The sequence below is a fragment of the Perca fluviatilis genome, chromosome 22 (assembly GCF_010015445.1).
Source record: "Perca fluviatilis chromosome 22, GENO_Pfluv_1.0, whole genome shotgun sequence".
Classification (NCBI taxonomy): Eukaryota; Metazoa; Chordata; class Actinopteri; order Perciformes; family Percidae; genus Perca; species Perca fluviatilis.
In genome coordinates, this window is record NC_053133.1 from 11,182,782 (window position 1) to 11,205,884 (window position 23,103).

Consider the following 23,103-nt stretch of genomic DNA (forward strand, 5'->3'; position numbering starts at 1 on the left):
TGGGAAGTGTTGCTGTGAGGTTTGTGAGACTGGATGATGTGCTTCAGAGGTTTTTTCTCACTTCCTGTGTTTGCTGGAGGAGCTGCTTAAACCAGTGGCTCCCAAACCTTAAGTTAAAGTTAAAGGACCCCTAAACTGACACAAAGTAGACCACAGACCCACAAGATTTTTTTCCCGGGGTCCCCCATCTGATCAGGAATTTTGCATTTCAATTTTTTTATTACAGAAAGTATACTGTATGAAACCAATGACCAAAATAGTCATACATTCTGTCATGTTGTTACTTGGATGGAATTATAGTTAACACTTTAGTGAAAACGTTTTTTTTCCCTTTTGCTGGAGACGCCCTCGGACATCCTCAAGGCACCCCTGGCCGTCCCAGAACCCCACCTTGGGAACCGCTGGCTTAAACCATTAAAAACATTCTTTGTTTCTTCCTCAGTACTTGTTTGTTCCACTTTAATATTAAAATGTGGAATTATATGCATCTTGCCATTCGGTGTAACGACCATGGGCCTGACTCTTCATGTGCTCCCACTTGCCTTCATCTCCAAGACATCTCCGACTGAACTGCACTGTTTCTGTCTAAATCTAAACCCAGACACACAAAGCAAAGGGTGAATGAAAATAAGGAGAGAGAGGGAGGAAAGGAAAATAAGCTCCTGGCTTCCTCTTACCATCACTAATTCCTCATTTCCTCTTAGAAGGCACTGTAAGCACTCCTGAAATCGCACGCTACAGTGTGGGCAAGAGAGGGAGGGAGAGAGAGAAAACATCCAAGCCTATCCTGATAGTGGTGGAAACGCTGATCAGATTTGTCTGGGACTATCAATGAGGACAACAACAACAACAACAACAACAACAACAACAGGTTTGTCTATAAAGCACAGTTGAGGGTTTGGGAAGGGAGAGGAGGGAAGGAAGAGTGACATGAGGCATTTACCATGCTGTGCTTAAACCTTTTTTTACCTCTGAATCAGATCCCAGGTCCGCATTCAGTTCATGCCAGCTTTTACCCCGTCCTTTATATTTGATGGGAGCTGGAGACAATATTATCAGGATGCTCTAGCTCAGCGAATACGCCCACCAGAACATTGGCAGTGTCCACATGTGCTAAATGCTCCAGCTAAGGCCTTTAGAGTTGCTATCAGAACACTGAAGAAGCCCTTTTATGGGCCTGTAGAAAACTCTATAGAATCAGGAGGGACATTGGATTTGGTGGCTTTTGTTTTAAGGTTTCCCTTGTGAATCTTGCGTAGTGCACACATCATCAATGAATAAACGTAAACAGAGATCTCTAATCCACTGGTCAATATGGACCATCTAAAACGAGTATGTAGGTTGTTGAGATTAGTACAGCTTCTGTAGAGGATGTTTTCCCTCATATGAAAAGGTTTAGGAAAGTGGTTGTGAAATGTGCATAGATTTCATCTAATTTAATCTGCTGTGTTGCTTCATCAAAAGGACCAAATGTGAAAACATGTTAAGTCTTTGACTATACATTGGAAAATGGAGGTTGAGATTTTCAAAACTAATTGCAGTCACTTCTGCCTAACTTTTCTATTCCTTTCTTGTATCCAACTCAACTAAGTTACAGATGTTCAAAGACATGTAGAAAAGAAACTAAATTTTTCACTGCATTTGTATATTTTCATTCCAATAAAACATTACTTCCTTATATAAATGAATAATTGATCTTGGCTTTGATTTACATGCATTAATTAAATGTCATGTTTGAAAAGTTGTTGTTTTATTCATATGGAGATCCCCGGAGAAGAACCTAGAGGCTGTGTGTTGCATATTTCCATATGCCATCTTTTATAGCTATACATCTTCTCATAACCCTTTCAATCGTCACTGCAACTGGTGAAACCAAGGGAAACAGAAAGAGGAATTTGGAAATACTGTGGCAAACACAAAAACTGAAGACACGCATGGTGTGGTGGGTTCTGTCATATTAGCAAAGCATGTTTTATTGTTTGCTTTTATCTGAGGGGACTTGTTGCTTTTAAGATTGTGTTTTCCTAAAATTTTCCATTGAATTTCACATCAAAGGCTTCATCCATGTCATTGGAAGTGAGCGTGTTTTAATTCAGCCTACCTCAATGTCAAAATTGCTTTCGGATAAGAGATGCTTTATATTCATTCAAATATTTCACTGGAAAAGAAAAGAAATATTTAAAGCAGCTTCCTCAAGCGTCAAATTAATACAGTCCTTACAAACCCCAACCTGATTCTGTCCTTTCCTTGTTGAATAAAAACACATTAGTGTCAATAGAGGAAAGCAACTTTCACTGGTTCCTGCAAATGCAGACTTTTGTGTATTTTTCACAACAGCCACAGTCACCACTGTTCTTTCAATTCTGCAACCTTAATTGTGAATAACAGTGTGGACTGCAAACCTAACATGTGCAGTCCATAAACTAAATGTGTGGTCTTAAAGAATTATCCCATAATTGTCTGCTGCACTCCAACATTTAAACAAGAACAAACTGAAGTTATGACTTATGATTCATGTATCTGAACTTTTCAAGCAATCCATCTAAATTTAATTAAATAGCAAAGTATTTCTAATGTCTTGTGGACTGAATTAGTTACAGTATCAAAATGTTCAGCTTGTGTCCAACGTCTCCTCACCATGAACAGGCTCTGGTTAAGCTGCAGGTCAATGTCAAAGAAGCGTCCCCGATGCTCGATCGGCTCGGTGGCAGCCGCCCATTGTCGCTGCTCCGTCTTACTGCACAAGGCCAGAGCTGGACCCCCTAGACGGCTGTGAAGGGCCACACTGACAGTGTAGAGGCCCCTGGGTAGCTTATCTCTGGTGGCTCTTAGGCAACACACATACACCTCCACAGGCTGTGGAGTTGTGCTCTGGTTTACCTATAATACACAAAAAGCGCAGAACATAAGATTTTATTGCAATATTTAATCAATTCTATATTATTACTAACATCAACTGATTGTATTTCAATCAGGAGAGACTTCATTTAAGAGTGAAATGAGTTTAATGAACATGGTGCATAATAGATTGATATGGTTAGAGTCTTTGGCGATTAGACTCCACCACAATGTTAATTTATAAGGGGCATAGAGGCCGTGGGTATATAGGAATATCGCCCCGATGGAGTGTAGACACTGGTAGAGGTGATGAAGGGATAAAGCAAGCCCGAAGATCAGGATGTATGTGATGTGAAGCGGGGCTTCTGATGGAGGAACCCTGGATGCTGGGAATGATGAGAGCTGGAGGTGAACGGGGTGGAGGAGGGTTGCATCGATTTTGCCTGAGATGACAACTGACAGCAGCAGAGAGTAGAACAGATTTAGGGCCCTATCTTACACCCGGCGCAGCGCAGAGCAAAGCCCGACGCAAGTGTCTTTGCTAGTTTAAGACCGACGCGTTTTCCCGTCGTTTAAATAGCAAATGCACCTGCGCTTACAGGGAGTTGTGTTCAGGTGCATTATTGGCATATTGCTATGTTGAGGCAGCGGAAAGTGATCGCGCCATTGACCAACAAAAACCTGGTCTAAAGTCAATAGCGCAGCATTTCATTGTTATTTTAACAACGCATTAGTAAAATGCTGTGCGCTTAGATTGTTAAAAAGGGCCCTTAAAGTTGGAATGCAATAACGCGATAGCTCAAAATCTGGTTGGCTTAACTGAAAGAGTAAATGCCCACATTCAGCAGATGACAATGCAGCTGATTAGGTTGGGAGAGAGAAATGTGAAGCATAGAAGTCTTCCTGAAAGAATGTACGCACATTTGCATTAATGGGATGCCACATTTGTCATCTCATTGAAGTGAAATCATGAATGACACAGACACAAATGTGCAGATGATTAATAGTAGAACTGTGAACATACAGGTTACACTTTTAAAGTCAAAAAGCAATTAGCTTGCGTGATATATATCAGAAGTGCAGAAGTAAAAGGTTCATACCTCACAGAGCAAAAAGAGATTTTGTATTGTCTCACACCACATTTGACTGGAAAAAGGATAATATTAGTAGCGTGACAGTGATGCATAGCACTGAAAACCCTTATAATTACAATAAGACCATGGATTATAGTCAGTGTTTGTTTGCCGGTAAATGTAACCAAGCTGATGCTGTTATGTCTGTTAGTTGGATGTTGCAATATTCAACAAAACCATGTTTACCGTGTCTACTGTGTCAAACACCTGTAAACATAATTATGCAACCCACCTTTAAAACAAACTAACTTATTGACATTGTGAAACTACTACAAATGTACTGACTGGTTGTGAATGCTGTCAACAGTTATGTTATCTAATCTACATCACTCCCTGCACCACTACCTCTGTAAATCACTTTGAAACTACTGTTTGGAGGGCTATGTAAATAAAGTTACTAAGTCACTACACCTCCTCATTCATACTTAGCTGTTATTGAAATTAACAACTATCCCTTCTCCTTGTAGGTTAAGGAAAAACAATTTTTGAGGATAGACCTTCAGTAGGTGAAGAATACTTGCAATTGCCGATATATTGTATATTTGTAAGGTATTGACCAAGACGCAAGTTGCATGCAATTTAGTATAGGAGTGAAGTGAGAGAAATATCATGACAGAAAAATATGTATTTGATGATGTAATTCCCCACTTGTGTGGGAGTCATCTTTTTTTTTGATTTTTCAGATATGTTTTTGTTCAACTGCAGCAAACAACCATGGTATATCGTCACTGTCGGGTGAAAACCTTGTATGTCCAAATTCGTTGTTTTTCAGCAAATTAAAAAAGGCTAATGATATATTGATATTGTTTTATTGAGCTATTCACCTCAGACAAAGTCAGACTAAGTTGCTTCATCCTGGTTAAATTTGTGTAAAACCCACAGACAGACGGAAAGGGTGACCAATAGCATTGATTTGGGGAAAGAAAACAAAATATACAGATACAAGGTTTCTGCCCGACAGCGACGATATGTAAGACATGCCCAGTGCAGCTGCATGATCTCATATGATGATCTCCATTCAACCATTTAGGGGTTAAGTGCCTTGCTCAAAGGCACATCAGCATTCCTTGTTACCGAAGCTGAGAGTGCTATTTAATTCCCCTGGTCACACTACCCATATAGATGAAGGTATACCCATATAGATGAAGGCTTCAGCACGCCAACCTTCTGGTAGCGAGCTCATCCTAGTAACCTTCAGGCTACATCAGCCCACTAGTTGTTCATTTGCTTGTTTGTTTTGGTGACATGTGCCTCTTTTTAGGGCTTAAGATGAGTAATAGGGTAAGCTGGTGAGACAGTTTAGTTTTTTTATGAAACATAATCAGAGAACAATATGAATACATATTCAGTCTTTTGTCCCCTATGGCATCTGTTGAACAGCACTGAATGAAAAGTCAATCTGGCTTAAACAGAGCCACTTGGTCTTTATTACCAGATGTGTGTGTTTTTAAACGGAAATAGCAACGATGCTTGGTCTGTTGTTTGGCTGGTTCGACATTTTGTCCATCCATGTGTTCCCATTACACAGACCAAGATATGTCAAAGACCACTGCGCAAATTGCTGTTAACTTGTATATGGACATTAATGTTTCCCAGAAAATGATTCCTTTTGTTGACTTGATACCTTAATTCTACCGATATCATCAGACCAAACTTGTTGTTGATCGTGTACAACAAATATTAAAATCAAACCAGCCGATTTCTATCCTAACTGATTCTTTTGCATCCTGTCCTTTCTTTTCCAATCCCATTCTATCCTAGTTTATCCTGTACTATCTGATCTGATCCAATCAAATCCTACCCTGTCCCACCCAATCCTATCCTATCCCATTTTATCCCACCCTATCCCAACCTATCCTGTACTTTCATCCTATCGCATTCTATTCCACCCTATCTTTCCATTCTCTCCTATCCTTTCCCATCCTATCCCACGCTATTCTATTCCTCCTTAACCTATCCTACCCCACCCTATCCTATCGTTACTATCTTATCCTTTCCCATCCTGTTCAAAACTGCCCAATCGTATCCTATCCCATCCTATCCTATCCTATCCTATCCTTTCCTATCCTATCCTGCCCTATCCCTTCCTTTATTAAGTGCAGGCATTCATTTATATCTGATTATCTTAGTTGCATCTTTTAATGCCCATGTATTTCATGCACTTGAATTTACACTGTGTTGACCAACTCCTTAGGGCAAATTTGGAGTGTCTGGCAATTAAAGCCCTCAATCCCAACGATGACATAGTAGCACTCAGGGGCTACATGTGCTCACACATATTTATACATTGTATCCACTGTTGGTTTTACAGTATACTGTGTGCAGTGTTGTTACCAAACAACCTGAGACTATCCCTCTCCTTTTCACAGACACACACCACACACACACACAACACCGGCTGGCAGTAGTGCCCATTGCTCTGCCAGTCTGTGAGGAGGCAAGGTGTGTGCTGAGCCCTGCAGTAATGCCCCTCAATCTCCCCACTGTGAGCATCTTTGCATACCAAAACAACAAAAACAATTTAGGCAGAAAGTGAAATTAGTATAATTGGTGGCAAAGCGGTTTAGCCCACACATCTCACATTTGGGAGGAGGTGATGGAGGCCTCCAAAACCCCCACACTGGAAAGAGACGTATGCATGCATGAGTGGAAAGGAAGAGGAGGAGGATGAGAAAGGAGAAAATAGAAAATAGAAGCAAAGAAAAAACAACAACAACAATAACATCACACCAGTGTCCAATTTGCACTGTGTATATGTTTTAGAGGTATTGTTATTATCTGGCCCACATGCTTGCACAGGCGTCGTAAGAGACAGTCAAGACAGCAAAGGTGAAGTGAGCCAATTTTCCATATCAGAGGTGGTTTGTTTGCCCCAAGCCTGAGTTGTGCCTAAAGTGCCATAACATTACAGCACTCCTACAGATGAGATCAAAGGCTCTAGCAAGGGATCCTCCGTGGTTTTGCTGGCAAGCGGCCGTCCTTTCGCTGAAATATCTTTTCAGGGCTTTCCACACATTGACTGATCACACAAAATGCACTCTTAATAGAGACAGGACATGCCACATACAAAAACTTCCTTTCTTTCTAAGTATGGGCTAATATTCAGAGATTAAGCTTTCTTGTTAATTATTTTCATTTTAATTAGTAAATCTTAATTAACAATGAACATTTACCCTTAAAATTTTTTGGCTTCGGAATGAAGGAGGGGGGTGAAGAAAGGAGAGAATAAATATGACAATCTTTTTGGGACCTCCGGGCAGGATTACTGATGCAGGCTGCCTTAGTTATTAAACACGTTCTAAATTAAATGCCTCCATGAATTTTGCACAGAAATATATTTTCATAGTTTTGCATGCCAAATGTGACATTTTATATTTCAGATTCATCTCGCTGCAGTAATTTTAGGGAAATGTCATATAAACAAAGATTTTGTCATTTACCAAAGAAAATTACTATGCGTGGCAGGTTTGGCCATTGCTTTCTCTCTCTCTCTCTCTCTCTCTCTCTCTCTTTCCCTCTCCCTCTTTTGCCCCCTATTCTGCCTGTGCCGGTTGTTTCAAGTCAGCAAGCCATAAAAAATCTTTATCTCAGTGAAACACAGCAATTTGGGAGATAATCGAATGGTGACTGGGGGGCACAAACGCCAGTCTGAGGAATTATACCACAATCTCCCCTGCATTTACAACCTTCCTCAAAGCCAGTTGTCACCCTGGAAGGAAAGCCCCCGACTGAAGATTCATTACATCTTTAAGCCAGCACGGTGGCATGGCAGCCTCATCCCCAGATGCAACACAACAGCACACTCCTCCCACAGCTGGTGATGCTAATGCTAAAGCTGCAGCTTCCTTCTCTCTTTCCCACTTGGTTCTCTGTTCTCCCCTCTCCCTCTGTTCCCCTTTTTCATCTCCAAAGACTCATTTTCCCTCCTACTTAGATTCCTAAAACCACAGACACCATCCACACAAAGCAGGAAAAAAAAATCTTTATATACTGTATGAAAATAATGTGTCTAAATAGTTAGCATACTGTATAGGGAAGCCTTTTGTGTAGCAGTGTATGGTGCCTGCATGTGAATGTGTCTTTGTGTGGGCATGTGTACATACAGTACCCATATAAAAGGAGTGAAAGAATTTGAAAAAATAGAAAATATCTGAGATAATTTCCCCTCTCTCTATCAAGTCCCTTTCATCACAGGATTCACATAATTACATCATTGGACTGTTTTTAAAAAAAAAAAAAAAAGACCTTTTGTAAACACTTTGGGATCAATATCTCCTCCTGAGAAAGAAGCCTTTTCAGAGATTAAGGGGTGTGTCACTTCCTGTTTGTGTGCTTTCTTTTTCCAAGGAATGTGTGTCTCTCAGTTCACAGTCAGAGCGGCTAACAGATCTCACCTGCCACGCGGGCCATGATGCTGAAGAGGAGGATTCTGGGAGCTCTGTCATCTGGCCGTATTTGGCCATTGCTTCCTCTTTGCCTTCCCCAAGCTCTCTTAGTGATGGGCTTTCAATGGTTCTGCTGCTACATGCACAAACACACACACAGACACACAAGTATACAACACACACAAGTACAAGAAGCTAACCCTGTTAACAGCCACCTGCATTTTGGACTCTGTTGTTCTACTTTGTAGCCAACAGCAGCTCAACCTAATAACACCACAATACAACACTTTCCACTGGGTCTCTGTTTTTTCTCTCTCTCTCTCTCTCTCTCTCTCCCTCTCTCTCTCTCTCTCTCTCTCTCTCTCTCTGCCTTTCAATCTTATCAGTGGTAATGTAATAAGCGGTTGCTTCGCTCTGTCTCCTCGCCACCTCTCTTAATTCCTCAAAATAAAGCAATATCACAGGGGCTCTGGCCTGCCTGTGACTGGGGATAAGATGCTTGTAAAAGGAAGGAAAATTCGGCAAATAAATGCTCGGCATCAAAGGCACACACTGGGTCCTTCTTTCTCTTCTCTCCCTCTCTCCCCCCTCACTGTTTGCCTATCAACTGTATTACATGTGCTTTCATCAGTTCACAACAAGGCACAATGTGCTTCCTAATGCAATTACTCGACCTCCATTAAATCAGAAACAGTGGAAACAAATGAATTACACATTTGTTGCAAAAACCACAAGTCAGCGCCGCGTCTCTCCTCTTTATTTTTTCCTTTTACAGGCGTAAGGAGAGAAAAAGTGAAATCATTTCTCATTAAATTTCAGGCAGATGTAGCCCTAGGTGATGCATAGAAAGTCTCCCATGTCTAATAGCCACCCACCATTGATATCAGAAGGAATTTGCAGGGTTCAAGGCTGTCGAGAGGAGGTCATCTTCGCTAAACTCCGAACCACATTCATCTGACAGGGCTGGTGTCCGACTACCACCCACCCATAAAACAACCAAACACAAGAGAAGATACTGATGTGTATAGCAGTTTCTTGATTTTATCATGTCAGCCAGCATGGTAGACCATAATTACTAAAAACTTAAACATGCTAAGCTGATTGCCCGCGGGGCTCTCGCTACCATATTTGATGTGTGATCTCTGACTAAAGTGGATGGACCCAGAATTGATGCGCCTCCGAGCCCAATGACATGGACAGATTTCTGTGCCCTCGAGCCATACTACCCACAATGCAATGCCCGTCGACAGGAGAAGCCATGCAGAGGACATATGAATTGCATGCCGTTTTGAATGTCAGAGGGAATACAAATGTGTTTCACACAATTACTGATTACAGTTGTGTGACATCAATTGTACATATGGAGAGAAATATGAAATGGGTTGGACTTACGACTGAAGCAGTGTGTTCAGCCTGGGCTGTGGTGCTTCTCTCACTGCCTCGTCACAGTCGCTTTGTGAATGAGGCTCCTTTTGAAATATTAAAGTGGATATGTTAACAAACACTGTTAATGTGTTAATTACCATTATCAGCTAATTGGCAGTTTCATTTAAACCACATCACTCTAAATTATGATGTAACATATTATTAATGTCTGTGACTGACTGTAATGAAATATTTCTTTTTAAAGATGAGCGTTTAAGCATTAGAATTTAGCTGGCTTGTGTTATGGACAAATGTAATAAGAAAGAGTATGACTGGAGGAATATGTCGAGCTAGTGAAATGATCTATAAACAGCATACAGTCCCAATGTCTATGCCCATGTGGGATGTTATACCTAGAACTACAAAAGCAACACATACTTCACGCAGCATTTATACAGTACATGGGCCTTTACCTGAACATTCCCAGTGAAGGAGGCCATCAGTCTCTCCTTTCTCTTTGCCCACTCACTCTTCTTCAGTTGTCCCTTCTGAGCTGCTTTCTGAAAATACGTGTAAATACACATGCACACTTTCTTTGGATGCAGCTTTATGAAACAGTGCAGTGCACCATAATGGCAGAATTAAGCACAAGGAGCAACTGTAATGCAATCTGCAGGCAATCGATACTGAGCCAGGCCCTAAAGACATGTAGCGTTTGATGAGTATTTCTGCCGGTTTTACATTCAGTCAGCACATTCACACTCCCCATTCAGACGCATTGACACTGCTAAGTGACAGCGTCTCGCCCTGTAGAAGCTTTGTACGGCAGAATAGAGAAAGAAGAAAAAGACTATTATTTTTAAAATAGATGTGAAATCTCTGGAGGATAATGTGCTTTCAATGGGAGGTGGGTGTGGAAACAGTAGGGAAGCACATACATATTATGGCAGAATAAGATAACACTGATCCCAATACTGATACAGTACACAGTAGATGCCACTGATTATCCAGTAAGGGAGGATGAGTCAACTGTTGCTGTGGCTTCCAAGTGATGGTGAGACATTGTTTAACCATTTTTCCCCCCCAATTACGTTTACTTTCTATTCATATAATTTGATACTCCTACTCTCTTTTCAAGTGAGATTATAACTAAAAATACAGTGGATAGAAGTTCTGCATTCTTTTTACATATGCGTTAATGTTTGGGTTTCTTTACAATCTAGATTTACCAACACAATGGAAACCCCATGTTCTTATATCCTTTATTTCTTTTCTGTCTGATGGAATACAAACACTTGCTTTGAAAGGAGCTTCAGATCTTAACGCTAGTTCACAATATCTCTACTCCCCAGTTGGAAAATAAAAAGTAGTCACGCTCCATTTTTTCCTGAAAAGACCGTAAAAGGGTACAGAACCAAGGGAATTCAGCTTCCGTCAGAAACAAATATGCATAATAATGCACAACATAGTTCAAAGACAAAAACACAATTTGTCTCCACAAATAAGTTAATTGTGTGAGGATATCACATGTAGCATAGATTATACAGTTGAAATCCATGCACTCACTCTTCGCTGAGGATGAATGAGTTATCTAACCTTGAATGCATGTTCTACAAAAAGCAATTTCACATGAGTGCATTCAGCTGAGATTCAGACCATCTGCACTGAAAATAAAAAATGCAGAACTTTTATAAAAGGTAGCGGTGGGGAAAAAAAGGTTGGGGACATAAAAGCAAAGCAAATATGGAAGGAAAGAGAAAGAAAATTAGTAAGCCGAGTATCACACACACATACACGTGGATAAATATACATGCTCACATGCACACACTCTATGTCCATTAGCCAAAGCCACTGATACACAGCATAATGGACATGGCTGATGTGCTGGTGAATATGGGCTGATGACACAGATATTCCTCTTTGTAGCCCTGACCTGCTGCAGTGAAAGGCTGCCAAGCGTGATCATGTCAGGCCGCACACGCTCCCTCAGCTGCTGGGCGTAGTGGGGGATCACCTCCTCAGCTCTCCTCACTGCAAGAAGTAATACAGTGACATCACAAACCTTATGATATTCATCCAAAATAAAATGTCACTGCAGCATTATGCATAATTCTTTGAATAATATGTCATGTGTCACTGCAGCATTATGCACAATGAGTGGAATATTATGTCATGTGTCCTATCATGTCACTCGAGCAATAAAGGCTGTGGGACAAATATCCAGAGACAAAGAATTGAACCAAAATGTATACAACTTCCTGGAATGATTCCTAGCCAGCTTTAATGATTGACTTCATACAGTATATGTGCAAAGAAAGTATATTTTATACCACCATAAAATAATAATAATAATTGTCATAATAATAATATATTAAAATAATGCCTCTCTGCATTAGAAACTAAATACAAAACATAAATAAAAGCATAGCATTACTTTTTACAGTGCTCTCTCTGCCCATTACCATCCTCCCTGCTTCGAGTCCAGCCTCTGCTCCCAGCCCAGCACCAGCCATAGCCTGGGTTTTGGCAATGGTATGGGCCAGGGAGGGCCTGGAGCCCGAGGCATCACCACCACCGTGGAGCAGCAGTCGCCGCTGAAGCACCGGATCACCCGCCTTCACCTCCAACACCTCCTCATCCCTGGAGGCTAGCGGCGTACCTGGAGAGATACGCATCAGTGGGCACGCACACACACACAAACACACACACACACAGACAAAAAAAACATGCATACACATACTGATGGATGTGCATACTTACCACATCCAGTATATACAAGACATTTATCTAGGTGGACAATGATGTACTCTAAAACAGTAACTCACACAAATACAATGTGAACACTCACAAAACCAAAGTGTCATATTCACACATACCACTAAAGCATTTTTTTTTTATTCCTCAGATCCCCATGACATACACACTGAGACAGGACTGTAGTTCTACATGGGCATTAAACATGACCACATTAGCCTGCTTTGCTTTTTAGCTAATACCGTACGCTCGCAGTTGTTTACTCTAGCAAAATCTGTTGTTTATTCTACCAAATCTGTGGTCTTCAATTGAAAAAATGTCTTAAAATTAATCCGAAATCATGGGGAAATGCATGACTGGAATTTTATAATTAAATAAACAGGAGTTTTTAGGTTTTTTTAACTTAGGAGCAGATGTAGAACAGGGTACAATAAGGTTGAACTGATGCTGTACATACTGTATATCTAATGTGTTTCTGTGTAAGGAATCAAAGGAAGATGTAGTATATTTTTGCACATTACTGTAAATGAATGGCTGTGGCTTTACCCTAAATAAATTGTGAATAACAAGCCCATACATTGACACTAAGTTTTCGTCTGCACCATATGTGAACTAGTTTTTAGTTAGTAAGCTAGAATTCATTACTGAAAGCATCATCTACAGTAGCTAACCCGCCTCATGTGCGTCTTTCAGTTTTGCTCCACCGCCTCGTTGGTAGAAAGCAAAGAGGTATTTTTTGTGCATCTGTGTATTCAACGTGTGCAGTCCAATGTGTGCTACAGCCAAAGCTGTTATCACCACCTAATGCTTTTCACATAGAAGCTGATATCAATGCCTAACGCCTTACAGAGAACTAGAATGAATAGAATACCAATTCTGTGTTATTTCATCTCCATGCCAAAGCAATAGAATTTATCGAGATAAAAAGAAGTGAAGATCTTCGACAGACAGAAGGGATTTCTCCAGGAATCTCTTTTTTTCTGAGAAAATGTCTACAGCACTGGCCACTGTCCATTTCATTAATACTTTGACGTATTCATGCTCTTTCTTGTGAAATGGGCATGGTGCTTTGTGGCAGGCTGTAAAAGCTGAGACAAAAAGCCTGAAAAGCAGTCACAAAATGTCAGGATCAGTACTGAAATACACTGAGCTGGTTCTGCTGCTGCAAAGAAGACATGCGGCCTACACCGGTGGGAGGCATCTATACAACAGCATAAGGTGATTGTCTTCAAGTCCATTGTAGCTTGGTGAAGTGCTTACTGGCAGTCACCACAGTTGGACTCCAACAGTACAGAAGTAAGAGCTCTCTCTCTCTCTCTTCCTCTCTCTCTTTCCTTCCCAGTCTCTCAGCCTATTGCATGGAGGAACTGTTAATCCAAGATCCTCTTTACTTTTTCTGTGGGATTTCATGAACATTCCAAGACAATGGATGGGGCTGCTAATCTCGGTGGTACAGCTAAATCCAAGACAATGGCAAATAATACAAGCCGACTAAATTCTACCGCGTTGAAGCGGGCCTAAACCCATCACTTGCGCGCTGGAATTACAAGGGAGATGTGCGTCATGTCAACAGGATCTGGTGCGACTGTCTTCACCCAGAACAATGCTAAGCTTAAACCACCTCAATGTTGCCTGGTTGGCTACATATTTAAATGAAACTGAGCTAATGAGAAAAGGCACGCCTACTGTGAGACAATGGCTGTGCTTGGAAAGCACAGACTACAAGTGAAGGTCCGTTCCTAGTCTTATTCTTTGTTCTATGTAAGCACTGCTTTCACTGGTAGTGGAAAATGTAGCGTCTTGTTTTCTGTCTGGGTTGTTTATGATTTCACTTTCTTTTTCCTTTTCTTAAAGATATTCTCTGTAGTACTCAGTGGTACCATTGTTGGTGGCTGTGGTCACTGTTTTGAATTGTAACTTTGGTTCCATTAAGTTAAAACATGATTTTTTTATCAATATATCATCATGAAAAACAAAAGACACAAGTGACACAGAATTAATACATTAGAGCGATCTGTAAGAATGGTACTTCAGTCATTTTTTTCTAAATCAGGACATGTCAAATAAATAGTGATTACAAGGGATTACATTAACGTCACATTTCCCAAAATTTTAAATTAAATTATTATAAATTAAAGTAATGTCATGTAAAAGTGAAGTAATTGTTCTAAAGTAAAGGAATACAATGTAAAGTTAAAGTAGTTGTTTTAACTTAATGTTTGTATTTTTTAATCTTTGCTATTTGGATGAGGGTCAACCAATCGCCGGCTTCCTAATTACCAAGATACAGGACTACAGTAATACGGAGATACATACCAGGTATATTCATGAAGGTTTCATCCTCATCCAGCAATGCAGCCATTCTTTGATACAGCCTGTTTTCATCAGCATTCAATATTGCTACAAGTCAAAACAATTATAAAATGAGTACACCCTCAAATGTGCTGGAAAATTACATGCATCTGTGTGTGTCAAAATTACTTTCTACTTATCAGACAAGTCAATCTGAACCACATCTTAACATGCAAACCAGAGATATTAGCCGTGGCTGGAGAGGGGTGAAAATCAAGTGTATGCAGAGGGGTAATGAAATAGGAGCCTTAACATGCCTGTTAGCTGGCCTGTCATCATGTGATGAGATTTGGTTTAGCGAATCCTTTGATATTACACGGCAGTGATATCCAAAAGATACAGGTGAAATGGCTTCTCCATTAATAGCCATGTTTCATTATAACATGCATATTACTTGGCTCCCAAGAGCTCGCTTTTAATAGGCCTACTTTAGGAGGGGGGCTGCAAACTATTGATGTGGCTCTGCGTGTGTCATTTGACAGGGGAAAGAGAAAGCCACGGTGGAATGAAAACTGACCAATGATACGCAACCTTCGTCAATGACAGCGAGTTGGGGAGCCAATCTTGTGATGCCATCACTTGGGGTATTTACATAGACTGTCTTGCCATCACAAATGGCGGCCTGCTACCAGTGATCTCTCTCACCTCACTTTAATGAACCGAGGAGAACTATTATGACAGAGAATGGCATACTTAATTCCAGCTCATCTTCAGCGCTGACCCCAGCCATCCCGCAATGCCTTGGGTCTGTCTGCTCTGCTGACGACGGGTCAAAGTAATTTTGGGCACGTTTATTTCCTGTGGAAAGTGCGAGCGGCGAGAGAATGAGAGAAAGAGGGGTTGGGAGTTGGCGAGGGGGTGGGTGGCGGGGAAGGAAATGGGGGAGTTGTACAGGTTCAGGTTAGTGGTTATTAGAAGCACATGAAGCGAAATGTTAATTTTGAAACCCACACTGTCGAAGGGCAGGGGCAGGGGCAGCCGCTGCTACCAGATAAGGCAGAGCCAAGATGAGACATGAGTACAGAGGCAGAAAGTGGGAAAGAGACTGCTGGGTTTCTCAGTGCACCTCTCCACGGCCTGTGCTGCTCTGGGGCCTAATTAGCATGCTGCAAAAGGTCACGGCAGGCAATCTCTTAAATACGACTGCCATATGTTTGCCGTGTTCAAAAGGAACTAATGAGAAGGTCTACAAGCTCAAAAGTAACAGGAATTTCAAAGACAATACCTTCTAAATACTCCAAGGTCAGCGGCCTAGAGGACTGGGTTTTGGAGGAGCTGATCTTAAGGAAAATAACCAGCGCCCATGTCTCATTGACTTCTTATTAGCAATCACTGACCTATGGGTATCAAGTCTGCTCCACAGAGTTTATGGGAATCCAATGGCTCCGGGGCTCTTTCTATTAAGGGTACACCCCACCAAGCAGCTTTCTTAACCCCAAATCATTCTCATTACAGGCCTTGAATATTTCACTCCAATCTAAATTGCTTTACTTGTATTTCTCAGGTTGTGGGGCAAAAAAAAATGCATGGTGCATTAAATCATGTTATATATTCCACACAAGGATCGCCTTTATAGAAGTCTGTGGGTATCGGCGCTTGGACGCATAAAAATGTGAGTAAGTGTGTTTGCATAGGAGCACCACTGGCCCACTAGGCCACTACCCGAAAAAGCTCACTGGGATTCTTTCGTGCTCATATGAAATATCTTGCATGAGGTTTTCACACTCTGTCCTTACTCGAAGTGAAACAGTCAGACGGAGAAACTTATTAAACGAGGAGCAGCCGTGTGACTCCTCAACGGCGCCATAAATTGACTGTGAAATTCACATGTTAAATCCCTCCACATCGTTAACAAAGAGTTTGAACAATTTCTCCGCAAATAGCTCTGAGGTTATGAAAGCCTTTTTTCAAACACAAATTTGCATAATGGTGGTAGCTTCGTGGATCGCCTTTTTGAGTCATATCTGTGATTTACCTAAATAGTCTGACTGTCCTCCAGTTCATCTCTCTAATGAAAATTTCAATTCTCTGTTCTTCTATGCACATTATCAATAACTAGCACTTCTTGCCAGCCAGAGTTACTGCTAACAGAGAATGAGCGATAATGAAAGAGTTTGGTGAAGGCCAAATAGAAGTGTCACACAAACAGAGAACAATATGCCTTTGTGATCTTCCAATATGAATATTTACACTCCCCAATGAAAAACTGTTGCTTATTTTGCTCTGTGATTTATAGCCTGTTTATGTAAATCCTATATTCAGTGAAAGAAATGAAATCATAAACCTATGAAACACATAGTGTGATATATATATATATATTCAGTATATATATAATGCCCTTTGAGACATGCATGTAAAACATGTTATAAGACGGTGTACGTGGACTTGACACAGCCCTATTAATACCTAAAACTATTCATATAGTGACTGTATATGAAATGTATCACATTTTCCTGAGTTCTAATCTAAGTTCATTTTGTACGCTTTAAGGGTATGGCAAGTGGCCTAATTTACATTTCCAATTAATAAAAGAAAAAGAAGAGAGGAAAATCTGCTTAACTTATCTTATCTCTAATCATCAGCATGTCAATATATGTTCATAAAAGACGTCACTATTGATACACTCAGAGACAGTGGACCTTTCATATTCAATAAAACCACTATTTGAGAATTAAGGTTAGTTGTGTCTTCCTTCCTTACTTCCTTCCTTAAATTGGATTGTTGTGGTGAAGTGTGTATGGAGAGATCATTAGTGTAAACCAATAAGACATCATAATGTTCTTCTTCTCTATAGTTTTCTTTTATTCATTTAGTTTTTGTCTTTGGATAAGAATATAGTTATAAGTAGCTAACACCTGTTTTTATCATCTACTACCAACATATAATCTAATCTAAGACAACATAATGATGCGTTTTCAACACATTTTGTGAACAAGTTCAATTCTATTCTTTATTTTTGGGGCTAAGTCATTTAAAGGTGAGTTGTTAAAATTCACTGCAATGCTAATTTCCACTTAAGCCAAGCATAAAAAGTTTTTTTTCTCCATTTACCGAATTTTCTATTCAAATTTTGTATGCAGAACCTCAAAATGCCCAAAAACATGTAGATAGAAATGAACAGTGCGTATCAACATGTGTCGTGGATCTCTGACATGATCAAGAGAACAGAGAAGAGACTATTTGTCCTTACATATACACTACATTGTGTTCAACTCCAAATGAATGTGATAGAAGGGTGAAAAACAAAACAGGAACAAATATGATGACTTCTGGAATGGTTGATTGTTTTGCTAAAGCAATTATCTTCAGCTAGTGAAAAAGTCTTATTAATTTCTGGTTTATGGTCTGACTTTCTTGACCTGATAGAAAATATTTTTTTGTTCATATGCTGGCCAGTTCCACACACCATGGAGAGTGTGTGTGTGTGTGTTTGTATGCGTGTGTGTGTGTGGTGCGTGTGTGTGTGGAGGGTTAATCCTACCTCTTGTGCATAAAACATCATGACAATAATTGATAATAATTACTCGCCATGCACAGCAAAAAGCAAAATAAATAACATTAAATCAAGAATCTTAACATGTGACTCATCCCTGAGAAAACTGGCACGCTCACAACCTTGAACACATCCTAATTTACCATCCCATTCCTCAAGAGTTCTCCCTGACATACTGAATTATAAGGGGGCATATTCGTATGCCTGATTGGCCTTAAGCCGTGTTTCGGGGGCGTTGTGAGTACACCACACAGACAGCGGATCGGCTTGGTAGCGTAGTAGCGTATGTAAATGCACTCTCCTATGACTCCAGCCCACCACAAGGCATGTAGCCGAGAGTGGGAGTCAAGGCTGATTGTGTCGAGGGTACTTCTAGATAGAGATAGAACACCCACTACTGTAGCGTTCTCCAGTGGAGGAAGAAGTTATACGAGGGTTGCTTGTTAGGACACGCTTGCTTTGGAATGCAGGGACCCAGGGCCCCCGAAGGAGAGAGAGAGAGAGAGAGAGAGGGAGGGAGTGAGAGAAAGGTTAGATCAGGAACACATCTACTGTCAACAAATTTGAGGCTAATGAAGAATGAAGCTTCACCTCTTTCTTTGGCAGGGGCTTGCAGCTCCATTTTTTTTTGGTGAGCTGCAAGGGTGCTATCTGGCCTGTCACCTCGAATTTCTCTCCCCAGCCAAACAGGAGGAACAGAGAGCTCGGTGCTTCCTCCTCCATCGAAGGCTGGGTTTTCTATGCCCACCACAGCGGCTCGCTCCTCTCTCCCTGACAGAATAAGTAGAAACATAAAATAAAAATACAAGCAGTGACATGACGGAGCAATGCAACAAGCTAGGTGAAAGCGTTTCGTAAAACAACAAAGCACTTTTATTGGCAACCGAAGGTTTCTATTGGTGATTTCTCAGCCCCAAAATGTTCAAGCGCATCCTCCACGAATGACACTAAAACACAATTAGGTTAAAATTAAATCAGAATCTTGCAAAGGAGGAGAAAAAAAAGAGAAGAAGAAGAAATGATTAAAATAATTACAAATTGCGCCCTGACAAGCAAGAGCAAAATTTAGCCCAAAGCCATTTGTCTGTAATTAGTTAATTAATCCTTACACAAATTATGAGCAATAACTCATCAAGCAGGACTCACCCATCAGAAATTCAGCCGACTTGGATTTCTTCTGCTTAGGTTGCTGCAGAGCCTTCTGCTGTAACTTCTGGAGGGAAATTGTTAAATGAATAAATTAGCTGCAGAATGAAGATCATCATTTATGATCCGCAACTAACGCAGTATTTTAAATATGGGACGACACTAAAATGTCATTTAATTTACATCGCCGCTAAAGGGGTCAAGCACTAATTGAACAACAGGAGTGGAAAAGAATTTAATCATAAATAGATAAGAAAAGTTGACACGAATGTGTAATGAAGGTCACATTAAAATACTTCCCCCTTCCTTGTTTTGAAAATGAATGGGCAACAACACTCTCTCCTGGAAAATGATGCATTTTTTACACAGGCTGCATGAAAGTACACAGTCTCGGTGTGCAAATGGAGTATGGTAATCTAGGCACACTTCTCTTTACTTACATTCACATGAACTCAACCTAAAAAATCTCAAAGGAAAGAAAAACAGTTGTTTTTAAATAACACCATGTCAGGCCACTTGTATTTTGTGAAACTTGGAGAATTTTCAAAATAGAATCCAAGTGTAAAGCAAATAAATACAAATGTGATCTATCTATACAGTATCTATCTATCTATCTATCTATCTATCTATCTATCTATCTATCTATCTATCTATCTATCTATCTAAGTCAACACTATTTTGACTTGTAGGTGGTCTACATTGGCATGGAATGGAAAGAAAAAAGGAGGAATGTATGAAAGCAAGTATGGGTTCCTTTGAAATCAAGAGGGGAACAAACTCTGCTGTCCCACATTTCTCTCATTTCTGCGGACAAGCAGAACAATAAGAAAGCTGAAGTAAAAGGCATAAGTAGTTGTTTTTGTTATGGATATGTTTACATAAGAATGCACCATATAAAAGAGCTCTGTTGCTCAAAGCGTATGGAGCTTTTTAAGCATCATTTTATGCAGATTTCAATGATGAACTGTGCTCATGCCCATGAACAGCATGTATTTGTATACAATATTTAATTTCAAAGGCAAAAATCAAGGGGCAGAATGGGTGGGGGGGGGCTTATTTCAACTCTAAATGACAGAGCAATTAAAATAGAGAAGGACTACTTCCAGACCAATCTGGTAAGAGGAGTTTTGGTAAATCTGTTTTTACATTCAACAAGCCCTACAGCAAGACATTCATTTATACCACTGAGATTAATGCTTATCTAATTGTAACTTATTTAAAAACCATTTTCATTTCGACTGGGTACCAATCAGTTTTTCTGAGTTCCACATACTGCGGAGTATGAGACTGGCAAAGTCGACATCGGTGGTGATTGTCTCCCTGTGTTTTCATTCATTTTCTTACATTCATTTCATAACACACACCTTTCTGCAAGATAAATGTTGTTTGGGTGCATATGCAAATTGAGAAACTCCCTGAAACTATTTTATGAAAAGTAATCAGGTCATTTTACTAAGAAAAAAATGCATACAATTTGCTTTGTTTATGTAGTAAACTGAAACGTTTATTTAAATACGCTACATGACATTTGTAATCATTATATTTCAATATATTGTATTCAATATATTTTATTGGAATCTCACAGACATTTCTGAAAAACATTATGAATACATTTACAATTAATGCATTCCTAATGTTGTACAGTCAATTCCAATTTTACTGAATACTATTAGATTGTTGTTCAGTCCTTAGACAACAGTTACTGTTGAAGCTGATATATTATTTTGCCAAAGTAATTAATCATCAAATTAGAACAATGAAGGAGGATAACACTCTTTAATTTGCAAATTATTGCTTTTTGCCCTTAGGGCTAAAGGCACTTTGGAGAGATCAAAGGAGAAATCAAATTAAGTTTGATCTTAGGCTATACAAATGTATTTTGTTTATCATTGTAATTAATGCACAGAATAATCTAGAATAGAATCTTCCTCTTGAAAAGTGTAATGTATAGCTGCCTTTAATGCATATAAATCACACTGCAATGTAACATAGAATTTTAAGAAAATGACTTAAGATTAATTTCTTCAAAAGTACTTTATATTTCTTCTTTTATTCTTTCCCTTGTGTAATTTTCGTATCAGTTCATACTAGCTCTCCTCTAGACACAGTTTCGTTCTCATTCTAACAGTGCCCATGTTTCTTACTATGCAACGTAAATCAGCTCCATGTCCTGCAAATGTCAATAAGTCCTCTGATTACTTATGTATTCTCGCCTTAAGTTCAGTTACAGTGGGAAGAAAACCTTAGTAAACACACAAGGGAAAGTACACAGATTGAGTACAGTACAAACACCCCAGGTTTAAAGCTTTGGGTCATTGTCACTAGAAATCTAATCCACACAGCACCATGTGAGCCTCACTGTCTCGAGAGCTAAGACAAATGCCTGGTTCTCATCTCGTTCCCTAGACCCCACTGACATTGACAGCATGCTCCTTGTAATACGAGGACTGTTGTTTAATGTGCCATAACCGGATGGAACATGCAGATGTTGCATTTCTAAAACGATAAACAACAATTCAATCCTGAGGAGAAAAAAGAAAGTATAATAGAGGTTCAGGAAATAAACTGGATTTGTAGATATAGGAATGGCTGTTCAATACTACTGTAAACTGGCCAAGTGCAGGCAAACACATTTAATTTCCCTCTCATGTTGCACATAAAAATCATGTGCCAAGAATTGTGGGTATATTACAACATACATATCGAGTAGCACAATGCCATAGCCCCTGAGTTCATTCTCTTGTCATCTAAGCATCTATGCCCCCTTAAGCTGTCACACTTTCCAAAATGCAGCTGTGAAGCACACACAAACGGCTTACTTTGCAGTCAACATGAGAAAAAAAATCATTTATAACTGGTGACAAAAAAGATTTTTTTTTTCTTCCTCTCTTTTATGAATGTGATTGTTGTCAAAAGGAATTGAGCACAACAATGCCTTGTTCAGTTCTTGTTGCATTCAAAGGCATAGCTAGAAGGGCTTGGGGAAGACCGCTCGCTGCTAGGGGCTGGTGGGCACAGACCAGCTAGAAAGTGAATTTTGCATACTGTACGGATCATCGCCCAGTTCAGCCCAGTCACATTGAATCTGCCATCAACCAATTGTGCTTCATGAAACCGTCAACCCTCATTTACGTCTGCCTGTTTTCTTCCCCACGCAGCTGTAAACAAGGCCCCAGCTTTGAGCTGTCTTCCTCTGTCCCTGTGTGCGCTGCTTGCCAGGGGAGCGCAGACAGCAAAACCTCGTATTTACAGAGCTACTTGAAGCTACCATTTCCAGACAAGCATCCTGTGCACTAGGCAAAGGAGTCAAGGACGAGTGTTTCCGGAAATGACAAGAGTTTAAAGAGCTTTACATAGAAATCCCTGACCATTGATCCGAATTTCAATGTAAATAAATGTGTGAGTAAATATTGTAAAATCATGTTGTCTTCATTTAATATAATGTGTGAATATAACGGGTTGTCATGATGGGTTGTAATAAAATCATTAAAAAGACATAAGAAAGATGAGACCGAATGCCTTGCTAAATCAATAAAGACATAAAAGTTGATTTTGATTTTCATGTTTATAAAGTCGCTTTTTGTTCTATCAACATAATAGAAAATGGCCATATCATTGAAATGTCATAAGAATAATG

The 23,103-nt window shown here is 39.9% G+C and overlaps 1 protein-coding gene across 1 annotated transcript in view; it reads right to left on the reverse strand.

Moving 5' to 3' along the window:
* Positions 1 to 23,103, reverse strand: part of ofcc1 (orofacial cleft 1 candidate 1) — an 85,368-nt gene that overhangs the window by 57,649 nt on the left and 4,616 nt on the right. Inside the window, exons 3-12 of the mRNA XM_039790927.1 lie at positions 19,463 to 19,533; positions 18,912 to 19,087; positions 15,521 to 15,625; positions 14,792 to 14,875; positions 12,156 to 12,380; positions 11,655 to 11,752; positions 10,195 to 10,281; positions 9,749 to 9,825; positions 8,366 to 8,492; positions 2,638 to 2,880 (exon numbers count right to left, since the gene is read on the reverse strand). Of these exons, the coding sequence (XP_039646861.1) occupies positions 2,638 to 2,880; positions 8,366 to 8,492; positions 9,749 to 9,825; positions 10,195 to 10,281; positions 11,655 to 11,752; positions 12,156 to 12,380; positions 14,792 to 14,875; positions 15,521 to 15,625; positions 18,912 to 19,087; positions 19,463 to 19,533 (1,293 nt within the window). The remainder of the gene's footprint in view (positions 1 to 2,637; positions 2,881 to 8,365; positions 8,493 to 9,748; positions 9,826 to 10,194; positions 10,282 to 11,654; positions 11,753 to 12,155; positions 12,381 to 14,791; positions 14,876 to 15,520; positions 15,626 to 18,911; positions 19,088 to 19,462; positions 19,534 to 23,103) is intronic.